Raw genomic sequence first — 13,755 nt, 5'->3', positions numbered from 1 at the left:
TAGCACATTTCACAAATATCATAGCCTGAGAGAAAGGTCATCAATAAGCTCTTGAAATCAGTTTTGACTTTTAAGAGCCAGTTTAAGAAAGCACAAACAGGAGTAATATAGTCGAGCCTTTTGGTTACAGTCTGTAGTAAAGTAAAAGGGCTTTGAAATTATGAGTTTCAGTTTCAGAATCAATGACAGATGAAATGAAGCCATCTAAAACTGAAGAGAATTACCATATTTTAGAGATATTTCTAAAATGATAAACATGAATTGACACGATTTTTGCAGCAACGCTAAACATTACAGCACCATGTAGTCATTTCACTCAGGATTTGTAACTGTGACATTGCTATTTTGGCACTATTATTAAGAAGAATATCTGAAGAGGTCATTTTATCAGCGACAACGATCAGACTTAATGACGTCAGTCCTGTCTGGTTTGCGTACAGGAGGGAGGGGGCGGGGGCGTGCGGGGACGAAATAGAGTAAGGAAGAAAAAAAAAAAAACTCAACCCTCATCGTCAACGCTCCGGCAGTGCGGGGTCACGAACTATGACCTTTAACAGAAGAAAACCAAAACATATATTTTATAAAATAGCAAAGGGCCCTAAATCTATGACCGCTGCTTCCCAGAGGTAAGTCTGAGATCCGGATTGAAAACCGTAGAAAGCTCTGAGATACTGGATGATAAAATAGCGCAGCTAATCTCCCGGCTAGCTTGTTAGCAAGACGCCGCAGAGCTCCCTTCCTGTCTGACTCTCGGGAAACGTCCAAAAGCCACGAAACGCCGGGATGAGTCTGTCTGCGCCTATGTGCTTTCCAGGGTGTTAAACTGGATTTTAATGTGTGACACCATTGTCGACTGTACCAATTCAAACATGCTAAAATAACAAAGCCAGGGGTTGACGGCTACAGTCGGCTCGAACTGTAACTGGTTGCATTTACTTGTATTAACTAGCTTGAATAGTTAGCTAACATTGGAAAGCCATAGTTTCCGCAGATGAACTCGACCCTTTTACCTTTGCCATCCAGGGTTGAAACAATAAATATGGCAACGCATGTGTTTACCAAAGCTGCATTTTTACAGTTACCGCCAGTAACGATGCATTAACACATTTCCCACGTATAGTGTGGAAAGAACATTTCTGCAACATTATCATGACAACGATTCTTTTTCTAGTGATGCTGGCTTACTGCCAGATTCTCCATTTTGTTCTGTGTTGTGATGCTTTTGTGGAACGAGGTAATGATGGACATTGTGTTGAACCAATCGGTGAAGAAAATGAAGCATTCTGCTCCTCCCCTTTGTCACACAGTCTGCAAAGTCGAGTAATCAGTTTTCTGTTACGTTGTCGACCTGTCATTTTTGTTAAAACCCCAAATAAATTGCACGGTGAGAAATCTGCATAATGAGGTGGTTGTTGGAAAAAGTACACGTACGTGTGTCATCTAATTTGACCCAAGTAGGTGTGAGATACCCACACTAATCGTGCTCACTTAAATGTGATACATAACGTTTTATATAACTGGGTAGGGAAGATGTACCAATAGAAGCCAAGGTTTGGGCATCCCTTGAGCAAATGACTGGTTTTGAGAATGTATTTATTTATTTATTTATTTGTTGAAGAGAAAATACAATGAATTTATTATTTGATATGTTGATGAAAAGTTTGCTTTTGGATTTTCTGCTTTTTATTTTTAGGCTATTTTAAAAACACAATATTTTGGGGGGGATGAATTTGGTCTTTTGCAGATGGAAACATTATCATAGTGTATGGGTGACATACTCTCAAAAGTTCTTTTTAGTGTATCTCCATATAACCTTTCTGTGTTATAGCTGTCCCTTTACATTAAACAGATAAAACGTCTTCACTAAATTATCAACGAGAAATAGACTTCAATGATACTGCAGCATAATATTTATAGAAATGTGCCAGTGTTGTTATGCTCTTCTGTGACAATGTGCATCTTTGTTGTTGATTGATTTTTGTGGCATCTTTCCAAACAGACCTCACTAATGACCTTGCATCATCATGACGACAAGCCTGAACCTGCTCTCTCAGCAGAAAGTGGATTCTGAGCACGAGGCAGAGGTGAGTATGCAAAGGGAGACTTTCATCATGTACAGTATGCTGGTAGTCTGAGTTGTTCCATATGACACATTCAGTACGAAGGTCTTCAAATTTCTAAAACAGGTGCTGCTACTATCTTTGTCTCTGTTCTTGGTAGATTTTACATTCATATGCTGCTATAGAGAGAAATCTTTTCCTAAAAGTCCCTCTTTTATTTACATAAGTGTTTCATAATAAGCTTTATGTAGACTTATTAACTAAGACTAAGTTTCAAATTGTAGGTGTTGTCCTCTCCATCAGAGTCAGTAATGAGTGAGTCTCCACAGAGCTTTCAGGTCATCTCCACTGAGCCTGCCACAACACCACAGAGAATACAGGTAACTTCTCTGCTCTCTCATGTGGCTTTAGAGAATGTAACACTGCTGCCACCTGTTGATGTTCTCCTCTTTCTGTGCATTAGCAGCAGCAGTGACCAAGTTGATGTTACAACATGTGACTTAGCACTCCCAGCCTCAGTGTCAGTCTCTACTGTTTTGTTTATCAGCCCCACTGGTGCTGATGTTAATTTCCACCTGTTCATTTCTTTCTGTCTTCCTCTCCCATCTCAAACACCCTCAGATTGTAACTGACCACCAGACCGGTCAGAAGATCCAGATAGTGACAGCGATGAACCCGTCCAATTCTTCGAAGCAGCAGTTTATTCTGACTACAGCTGACAGCACAGGGGCAGGCAAGGTTATCCTGGCCTCACCAGATAGCCATAACACTAAGCAGCTCATCTTCACTGCAGCAGAGAGCCTGATGCCAGGAAGAATACAGGTACAGTTTTCCGCTTAAATCACGCAGTATTACGTGTCATGAAACTGGTGGCAATATCTTGGTTTATATAATTGTTGTTAGTGTTACACAGTGTTAAATTTACCAAAGTAATACAGTATTATTGACCTTTGATTGACTCTTCAGATTGTCACAGATCCAGTGTCAATGGAACGGTTGTTAGGGCAGTCGGGGGATTTGAGTCGAGCGCAGCCGGTGGAGTATTGTGTGGTGTGTGGGGACAAGGCTTCAGGTATTAAATCCTATAGTTATATTACCTGTAAATGTGATACTGGGTATTTGTTTAGACTGATGAATGCTGATGTCAAATCTAACAATATGTCCAGATTAACATTGTCAGCAATCCAAGTGGACCCGTGTCCACATCCTGACTCATACAGTTTGACTTATTTTATCTTGGTACAGGGCGTCACTATGGAGCAGTTAGTTGTGAGGGATGTAAAGGCTTCTTCAAGCGGAGCGTGAGGAAAAACCTGACGTACAGCTGCCGCAGCAAACAGGACTGCGTCATCAACAAACACCATCGCAACCGCTGCCAGTTCTGTCGGTTGAGGAAATGCCTTAAGATGGGAATGAAGACTGACTGTGAGTTTGGATCCCAATTCAGGACACAATGGATGTAGACCAATGCACAGACCAAAGCAAAATAGGCATTGAGTCAGCACATTTTGAAAAGTCCTAGCAATTAACTAAATAATTATTCTTAAAAAAATATTCTTGGCTGCTTATGGTATTGTTAGTAACAGCTTTTGTTGTGTGGTTATTGGGTTAATCTTTCCATCTCTCCATCCATATTCTGCCACTAAATTGTCAGATTAGTTGATCTGTTATATACTGCTGGAAAGTACTGTAAAAAGTATGATACAAATGTCAATAAATTCATATACTGTGTAAAAAAACAGTAGACCTTATTCTTTGCTGACATCATTTGACTAGTACAGCTATTAAAACATTAAATTCAAAGTCTTATGTTTTATTTAGAAAACACTGCAGGAATGCAGGTTATGCATCAGAGTGAAGGTTTTCGCAGGGTGCATTTGAAGAATTCAACAAGTCAGAATGTAAACTGCATGTTGCTTTGACTTCCATCAATAAAGCAATTCAACAATTCTCTTGGATCACTTTTACTATTATAACTGTTATAAAGTTGTAATTGTACATTTCCACTTTGTCTTCAGCTGTCCAAAGCGAGAGAAAGCCCATTGATATAGTTCCCAGAGAGAAGCATGCCAACTGTGCCGCCTCCACCCAGAAGATCTATATTCGCAAGGACCTTAACAGTCCACTCATCGCCACACCAACGTTCATATCCGATACAGAGACAGATGGCTCCAGGTCAGTGAAAATCAGACCTCCAGACAAACTCAGGCCTGGTCGTCATGCTTTGTCCCATCTCTCAGCTGTTGATGTTGATGTAAGTTGAGCTGGATTTTGATAATATTTTGTGTAATGTGCAGATCCAGCCTGCTGGACCAGGGGATGCTGGTTAATATTCAGCAGCCGGTCATCCAAAGCGATGGAACTTTGCTGCTGGCCACTGATTCAAAGGTACAGATATTTTTGCAGTTACAGTAAATGTAACAAACCATCTGCTGTTTGTTAGAGAAGAACAATCCTTCAAATGCTGCATTATATTATAAATTAGTTTGTGGTTCAAAAACTGTAAAGCAGTTTTGTCTAATTCTTTTGGTTGAAGCACTTTTTGTTTGTCTGCGCTGCAAGCAAATTTAAATTCTTTTTTCTAGCTAGCACAATTCGCTGAATACGATGCAGAATTATTTGCATTTGTTCATATGTTTTCAGCTGGAGTCTGGGCAGGGGGACTTGGGGACACTAGCCAATGTGGTGACATCGCTGGCCAACCTGACTGACTCCCTAAAAGAAAACCTAAACAATGGTGATACAACTGACAGCCAACATGAGGAGCAATCAGCCAGTGAGATAACACGGTCGGTCTGCATTGCACGGAGAGCAAAGGAACCTTAACATTTTTATTAAATATTAAGATCATAATAAAAGTTTTCCACTGATATTCATAATAGATTTATTTTATTGTTGTATTGTTATAATTTAGATTAACTTTAGATTTTTGATTTAATAATTAGGCAATTTAACTCTATTTTTTTATGAGATAGAAATTATTATTAGAAACAGCTCACAGTTCATGTCCATAACTTTTCCAAGGCTGTTGCACACAAAGCAAGAAAGTGTTTAATGTAAAACAACAATGTGTGAAGGCTTAGATTTTGAACTTGATGTAAAAGTGCAAGTATGGAAATGTCTGATCTATTTTCACTGTGCATACTGTATACTACAAGGAAATGTATATTTGTGTTGCTTGAACATTTCTGGCATCAATCAGTTGAAACGTACGTGTGGGTGTGTTATGCACAGTGCCTTTGACACCCTGGCCAAAGTCTTCAGTCCAACTGAACCTGGGGTTGGACAGAGTCTGGCAGAGAAGTCACAGTGTGCCGGAGGAACAACGATTCAACTGATTGGTCGAGACCAGGAGACCCCCATCATTGAGGTGGAAGGACCACTGCTCACTGACAGCCATGTTGGCTTTAAGGTAAGAGGTATTTTTGCCCTTTCGCTTGGAAATACAAACAGTATCATATACCTTTAAGAAACCAAAGTGAAAGAATTGTTCAAGAATTCACATGGACACATACACCTCTATCGAGTCGAATTGTAGACTGTTATGTGCAATGCACCAAAAGCATAGCCTACCGGGGCACTAAGACACTTTTAACGTTTCTTTTACTTTGCTATTCGTGTGTTGGTAGTCACTTATCGAATATTTTTCAATTATTGCTTTCCATAATATCCTTTTCCTATGACCTTCATCTCTTTCTTTGTTTCTTTCTTCTAGCTGACCATGCCCAGCCCCATGCCTGAGTATCTCAACGTACACTACATCTGTGAGTCAGCATCCAGGCTTCTCTTTCTCTCCATGCACTGGGCACGCTCCATCCCTGCTTTTTCTGCTCTTGGGTGAGAGTGCCTTTGACACAGACCTAAATGACACTCTCAGGGAGTAACACTGCAATGTCTTATTTATTTACAGCATATTGCAGGACATTTTTCTGTCTATACAAGCTCACGCTCATCTTTCTTTGTTTGTCTTTTTTAGACCGGAGGCAAACACCAGTCTGGTGCGAGCCTGCTGGAATGAGCTTTTCACACTTGGTCTGGCTCAGTGCGCTCATGCGATGAACTTGTCGACCATCCTTGCTGCCATCATCAACCACCTTCAAAGCAGCATCCAGGATGGTATGGACCACAGACCTCGTCATCTTCTCACAGTAGGATACACACACACATATACAGGAGGCAAAAAAAGATGCTTAAAGTTTTTACTATCTTGTTGCAAACTAGCATAGAAGAACAAGGATTTAATGGCAGCAATTCAAAAATATATATTCTTGCAATGTTTTAGGTTTTTTTTAGGTGTTTTTTTGCAGTGAAATTTCCAGGGCAATAAATGTAGCAAAAACTGTAGAGATTTTTGTTTTGTATAATTCATTAAATATCAAAGGCAACTTGTTCTAGTGAAAATATCCTCACTTTTCTGAGTGTTTACACACATACACAGCTGGTCATGCAAATAACAAAAAGGCTCTATCACTGTAATTCTCACTGCACTAATGCTAATTTATCTCACATTGAGTCTTTTGACGGCTCGACATTAATGCTTTTAGGGCAAGTAGCTGAGATGTTTTCCTTGTCTGATGTCCAAACTTACTTGTTCAAAATAGAAAATTAAGACCTATTAAAAGATAAATATAATAAACATGGATTCAGGAAATAATAATAATAATAATAATAATAATAATAATGAAAACATCAAACGGGGAGGTAATAATAATATATAATCTCTACTTTTTTATCTTTTTAACTAAAAAACCTGTGATTATTATGACACTGTGATCAAAGTGTTGTTACTGTGATATTAGCTTTAAATCTTATTCTTTTCCTTTCGGCTGCTCCCTTTCAGGGGTTGCCACAGCGAATCATGTGCCTCCATCTAACTCTATCCTCTGCATCCTCTTCACTCACACCAACTAACTTCATGTCCTCCCTCACTACATCCATAAATCTCCTCTTTGGTCTTCCTCTAGACCTCCTGCCTGGCAGCTCCAACCTCAGCATCCTTCTACCGATATATTCACAGTTTCTCCTCTGAACATGTCCAAATCACCTCAATCTGGCCTCTCTGACTTTATCTCCAAAACATCTAACATGAGCTGTCCCTCTGATGTACTCATTCCTGATCCTGTCCATCCTCGTCACTCCCAAAGAGAACCTCAACATCTTAAGCTCTGCTACCTCCAGCTCTGCCTCCTGTCTTTTCTTCAGTGCCACTGTCTCTAAGCCGAACAACATTGCTGGTCTCACCACCGTCTTGAACACCTTTCCTTTCATTCTCGCTGATACTCTTTTATCACACAACACACCTGACACTTTTCTCCACCTGTTCCAACCTGCCTGCACTCGCCTCTTCACCTCTTTTCCACACTCACCGTTGCTCTGAACCGTTGACCCTAAATACTTAAAGTCCTGCACCTTCTTCACCTCTGCTCCCTGTAACCTCACCATTCCACCTGGGTCCCTCTCATTGACACACATGTATTCTGTCTTGCTGCGGCTAAGCTTCATTCCTCTGTTTTCCAGAGCAGACCTCCACCTCTCTAGATTTTCCTCCACCTGCTCCCTGCTCTCACTACAAATAACAATGTCATCTGCAAACATCATAGTCCAGGGAGATTCTTGTCTAACCTCATCTGTCAGTCTGTCCATCACCAGAGCAAACAAGAAGGGGCTCAAAGCCGATCCTTGATGCAGACCCACCTCCACCTTGAACTCCTCTGTCACACCTACAGCACCTCACCACTGTCTTACAGCTCTCATACATGTCCTGCACCAGTCTAACATACTTCTCTGCCACTCCAGACGTCCTCATACAATACCACAGCTCCTCTCTCGGCACCCTGTCATACGCTTTTTCTAAATCTACGAAGACACAATGCAACTCCCTATGACCCTCTCTGTACTTCTCCATCAGCGTCCTCAAAGCAAATACTGCATCTGTTGTACTCTTTCTAGGCATGAAACCATATTGCTGCTCACAAATACTCACCTCTGCCCTTAGCCGAGCTTCCACTACTCTTTCCCACAACTTCATTGTGTGACTCATCAGCTTTATTCCTCTGTAGTTGCCACAGCTCTGCACATCTCCCTTGTTCTTAAAAATTGGTACCAGTACACTTTTCCTCCAGTCCTCTGGCATCCTCTCACTCTCCAAGATCTTGTTAAACAAACTAGTCAAAAACTCTACAGCCACCTCTCCTAGACACTTCCATACCTCCACAGGTATGTCATCAGGACCAACTGCCTTTCCACTCTTCATCCTCTTCAATGTCCTCCTCACTTCACTCTTACTAATCTTTGCTACTTCCTGCTCCACAACAGTCACCTCTTCTACTCTTCGTTCCCTTTCATTTTCCTCGTTCATCAACTCTTCAAAGTACTCCTTCCATCTTCCCATCACACTCCTGGCACCTGTCAATACATTTCCATCCTTATCTTTAATCACCCTAACCTGCTGCACATCCTTTCTATCTCTATCTCTGCCCAACCTGTACAAATCCAGTGATATTAGCTTTAAATAAGTTACTGAATTTGTCTTCAGATGTGAGAATTTGGATTAAATTTAAAAATCAACTAAAGGAATGAATGTTGCATCAGTATTTTTTGAGTGAAGGCATAAAACATATAGATTGTAATAAAACATCACAAAATATTTTTTTTTACTATATACTGTTATATTACATGAGGCTCAGATGGCACTATGTCATTTGTCCATCTGTTATACTTAACAGCTCAGTTTGGAATGATTTTCATTTAAACTTTATAATTTGTGCATCTAAAAACTAGTGTTTTTTCTCTAAAGTGAACCAAGGATATATTAAAACATTATGATGTATATCTTTACCACTAATTAGGAATTTTAACTTTTGATCATTATGACATTAATAGAATTAATTCTCAAAGTGAATCTTCATAACACATCAAACTGCCCACTTTCTTCCATCTCAGATAAGCTTTCAGGAGAGAGGGTAAAGCAGGTGATGGAGCATATCTGGAAGTTCCAGGAGTTCTGTAACAGCATGACAAGGTTGGAGACTGACAGCTACGAATATGCTTACCTAAAAGCAATAGTGTTGTTCAGCCCAGGTGAGTCTGCAACACAATTTTCTAATTCAAGTTAATAATTAGGGATTATAGGATTATAAGGATTATAGCTGTTGTAAATTAAACGAATACCACAGAATAGTAAACTAAATTTGGATAAACTATTTTTACTTGCATTTTGTGGAATGGCATATGTGTGTTTAATTCACCAGACCACCCAGGTGTGGACAGCGGTGGGCAGATTGAGAAGTTCCAGGAGAAAGCCCTGATGGAGTTGCAGGATTATGTGCAGAAAACGTATCCAGATGACACCTACAGGTACATTCATAGCTGCAATTGTACAATTAGCCTCAACTTCTTCCTCGTCCGACTTTATTACAGTGACAAACTGGATAGTGAATACTGGTTAATAATTATGCAAATGAGATAGAATGCGACTTTATTGCAAAAATACAAAATAACAGGTCCTGTATGCCTTTGCCTCCCCAGGTTGACCCGCATCCTGACTCGTCTCCCTGCCCTGCGCCTCATGAATTCAAGCATCACAGAGGAGCTCTTCTTCACTGGCTTAATAGGTAATGTCTCTATTGACAGCATCATTCCCTACATCCTGAAGATGGAGACGGCTGAATATAACAGCCAGGATTCTGACCCTGCAATATGAGATCCCATCACCCCACAACAACTGTCTATTTAAACATACCCCTGTCCAAAATCCTGCAGTGGCCCCTTGTTTCTCCTGATGCGTGGTGCAAAGTTGTTTGAGAACCTTGAATGGGAAAGCCAGGTTGACACTTGGAATGTTTTCTTTCTCCTGATGCAGTTTGGTAATCCAGCGGTCCTGCTCTAAATACAGTTGGTCTGAACTAAATGAAAACAAATTTTGCAGCCGCAACTGTGTAAATCTCCTTTAGTGTCTTTGTACTGCTTCAAGCTAATTACTTATTAACTTTACACTCTGACTACATCTTTCAAATGTGTATTATTATTATTATTTAAACCTTACCATGCACTTATGTACGTCACATCCTCGCTTTTTGTTTTTTCTTTAATCTCAAAAGAATTGTGATTTTTAGGATTAAATCCTATTTAAGGAAATTGAATTTTGGTAATTCAACAAATCTACAATGGAGAGTACTAACTTTAAAAGTGTACTTTGAGCTGAAAAGTATTAGTCTACACTTACTGGCCACACCCTGATAATATGGGGTTTTGCCTTTTGCCTTCAGAACTGCCTTAATTCTTTGCGGCATAGATTCAACAAGGTGCTGGAAAGATTCCTTAGAGATTTTGGTCCATATTGGCATAATAACACCACACACTTACTGTAGATTTGTCGGCTGTGCATCCATGATGCAAATTTCCTGTCCCACCACATCACAAAGGTGCACTAATGGATTGAGATCGGGTGACTGTGGAGGCCATTTGAGTACAGTGAACTCATTGTCATGTTCAAGAAACCAGGTTGAGATGAGTTTAGCTTTGTGACACAGTGCATTACCCTGCTGAAAGTAGCCATCAAAATATGGGTACACTGTAGGCATAGTCAGAATCAATACTCAGGTAGGCCGTAGCATGTAAAGGATGGTGCGTTTATACCAAGGGCCCAAAAAAGGTTTCAAAAAAATATCCCTCACATCCTTACACCACCACCACCAGCCTGAACCATTGAAACAAAACAGGATTGATCTATGCTTTCCTGTTGTTTATGCCAATTTCTGACCCTACCATCCAAATGCCGCAGAAATAATAATGATTCATCAGACCAGGCAACATTTTTCCAATCTTCTGTTGTCCAATTTTGTTATGCTCTTGTTCTTAGCTGACAGGAGTGGTATGGTCTTCTGCTCCTGTAGTTTATCTGCTTCAAGATTAGAAGAATTGTGTGTTCAGAAATGCTCTTCGGCTTAGATCTGTTATTTGATGTGCTGTTGCCTTTCTGTTAGCTCTGACTAGTCTGGGCATTCTCAATTTCCCTATGGGATCAATAAAGTTGTTTGAATCTTGAATTCTCCTGACCTCTGCCACTCTGCATCATCCAAATGCACTAAGTTGCTGCCATGTAGTTTGTGTTTAGATTAGTGGCTGGTGAGTGTATGTTTAACATGGTTAAAAGCTATTTTGTTAAATTAGGAATTCAAGCTTAAACAAAGATTAAGTTTGACTTTAAGGTATTTTGTACTAGAATTAAGTAAAACATGCTTTGTAATTATTTAATTAGGTTTTCTTTCTTTTTTCATTTTTAAACGAACACAGTTGACATTATTCTATAGATCTTTGCTAAATAGTGGTGGTAATAGAGCACTTAAGTCAGGTATAAGAACTAACTCAAACCTCAATTCTTAATCTGCATTTGAATAGGCTGGCCATCTTAGCATTGAGCTACCATGTGGTGCACATTACAGTGGCTAATGTAGTATATTTATTCTGTCTTTAAATTTTATTTTTAATTTGCATTCACAAAATCATATCAACCAAACTAACCAGTTAAACTGACCTTGAGTAATTTTTATACTGAATGCCATTTCAGAGATTTTAGGTTACAGAGTTTATTTTAGATACAGTTTCTTCTAAATTGTCATGGACATGTTGCTAACTTAACCAGTGCAATCGCCTCATCACTTTTCCCTTTATGACAATCAAGTCTATGTTATTTTCTTTCTTTTCCATAAGCATCATGACTGTTCTTCTCAAGCTGCATTTTGTATGTGTATTTATCAGTGACATTTATGTTAAGGAATTAGATTTTCCAAAGGATTTGGGGTTCAGAAAAGTTACATGTAGCTATGCTACTGTTTTTGTACTTGTGTTTGCATTTGTATTTTGCTAACTGCGCATCAAGCAGCTTTTGTGGTATTCCTCCACATTCATGCTGGCTAAAACTTTGCGTTATGTATGTATGTATTGTAAAACTTAATTTGATGTGAACAAATTTCTTTGTTAATACTAAGTGTACTTAAAAGTACTTTTGGGCAGGTTTCCCTGATATTAAAAGAAAAAAGATTTGTGGGGGTGGGAAAGCCAGCATCGAGTGTGTTAACTTCTTGAAAACCATATGGAGATATGCATACCCACTTGTATAAAGGTTCATAAAAAAACATCCACAGCAACTTGAATGCAAAATTAAAGATAATGGGGATGTAAAAAAAAGGTCAAAAATGATCATGTCTTGTGAAAAAAATGTTTGTGGTATTTGGGTTGAAAATCCATGCAGACTGTTCGTGAAGGCACTGGTTTACATGTAATTTCATTAAAATGAGTGCATGTTGTTTTAACCAAGGTTTTATAATCTATAATTTATCTTATCCCTGGCTGCTCTTAGAAGGAGCATTGTCATAATTTTATAGTGCATCGCATTGCATGAAGAAGTTGCTTAAATGCATTTTACTAAATGCTATATAAAAGATATTAATTCAAATGTTGTGGCTTTAAATACTTATAATATTAGATGGTTTTAGAGCAAAAAAGATTGTTTTTCAGTATCCCATGGTTACAATTTTATACTATGTAAATGTTTTTTTGCTCATGGAAATTGTTTCTTCAAACACTGAGATTATGAACTTCAAACAGCCTTCATGTTTTGCTCAAGTTTGTCACAATCCTACATTTCTACCTCACACCAATGAAGTTATAAAACAAATGTATTAATGACTGAACTCTTGTATCATCATTCCAGTCTCCAAGGCTGGCTTCTCTGAAGCTACATATTATTAAAGAAATAAACAATTACTCATGAAATATTGTGTGGCTGAGTCTGTTTCTGCTTAGATTGGAAGGCAAAATGAGGTGTCAGATGTTAGTCAATATGAAGACATTACAGCTACGAAAGGTAGCAGTAAACTATCACCAGTGTGTTTAGATTGGTTTTTGCTTGATTTTTTTTTTATAATATTTACACTTTACTAACAACATGGGCAACACCACAAACTTTCAGTCAATTGTATAATGTGTTAATTTTGAGGAGCTTTGAAATTACTGTGCCTTGAACAAGTGTTTAATATTGCTCATATAAAACTGCCAAGAGCAGGTTGTGCTCGAAAACACAGTGACCAAACAGGAAACAGACAACTGAGGGACCACCAAGATGACCCATCTGAGTGAGCTTCAGCAGCTGAGATGGGAGACCGTTCATGCAGCAACAGTTGTCTGGTTGTTCAACAGCCAAAGCTTTATGGGGAAGTGGCAAAGAGAAAGCCAGTGTTGAAACACTTTCAAATTAAACCTCGGAGTTTACCGTGAGGCATGTGGGAGTAGTTTTTTGGTCATCGGACTATATCATATATCGGCTACATTTGGTGAAAACAAGCACTGCACACCATCAAAAACACATTATCTGTGACTTGGGGGAAGAATCGTTTTCCAGCAAGACAGTGACACCAAATACTGGAATGCATTTTATTAGGATGTGGGTCTGGTGTTTTTGCCACCCTATTTAAAATAAATGAGGTTGCCTTAACGTTTGAACCACCTCTTAATATAATTCACTCCAGTGCAACTTGCAGTTTAAACATAAAAACTGAGACATTATAACCTTTTAAAAGTAAGTTTCATGGTAGAGCTGCTGTATCGTAAATGCATTATACACATGTACCTAATGAAGTGGCCAGTGAGTGTACAGCTAAAGCTACGCAGAAATTATTAAATATTTGTGAGCGGC

General features: G+C 39.0%; 1 protein-coding gene across 3 annotated transcripts; it reads left to right on the top strand.

Moving 5' to 3' along the window:
• The first annotated feature begins 468 nt into the window (after positions 1–468).
• nr2c2 (nuclear receptor subfamily 2, group C, member 2) lies at positions 469–12,248 on the top strand. Of its 3 annotated transcripts, none has more exons than XM_067525727.1 (15): positions 469–626; positions 2,000–2,084; positions 2,345–2,440; positions 2,682–2,882; positions 3,027–3,132; positions 3,306–3,485; positions 4,079–4,235; positions 4,358–4,448; positions 4,704–4,849; positions 5,295–5,472; positions 5,776–5,897; positions 6,037–6,176; positions 9,003–9,140; positions 9,311–9,416; positions 9,588–12,248. In XM_067525727.1, exons 2-15 carry the CDS (start codon positions 2,025–2,027, stop codon positions 9,760–9,762), a joined length of 1,896 nt encoding a protein of 631 aa, XP_067381828.1. In that variant the 5' UTR covers positions 469–626; positions 2,000–2,024; the 3' UTR covers positions 9,763–12,248. The 3 variants fall into 3 exon arrangements, 2 of the variants coding, with proteins under 2 accessions (XP_067381828.1, XP_067381829.1); XM_067525728.1 differs by lacking the exon at positions 469–626 and adding an exon at positions 745–1,454; XR_010916259.1 differs by lacking the exon at positions 9,588–12,248 and having other exon boundaries at positions 6,037–6,208.
• Positions 12,249–13,755: the final 1,507 nt, after the last annotated feature.

The sequence above is a fragment of the Channa argus genome, chromosome 13, assembly GCF_033026475.1.
Source record: "Channa argus isolate prfri chromosome 13, Channa argus male v1.0, whole genome shotgun sequence".
NCBI lineage: Eukaryota > Metazoa > Chordata > Actinopteri > Anabantiformes > Channidae > Channa > Channa argus.
The sequence above is the reverse complement of the archived record's forward strand: the minus strand, read 5'-3'. Positions and strand labels throughout refer to the sequence as shown.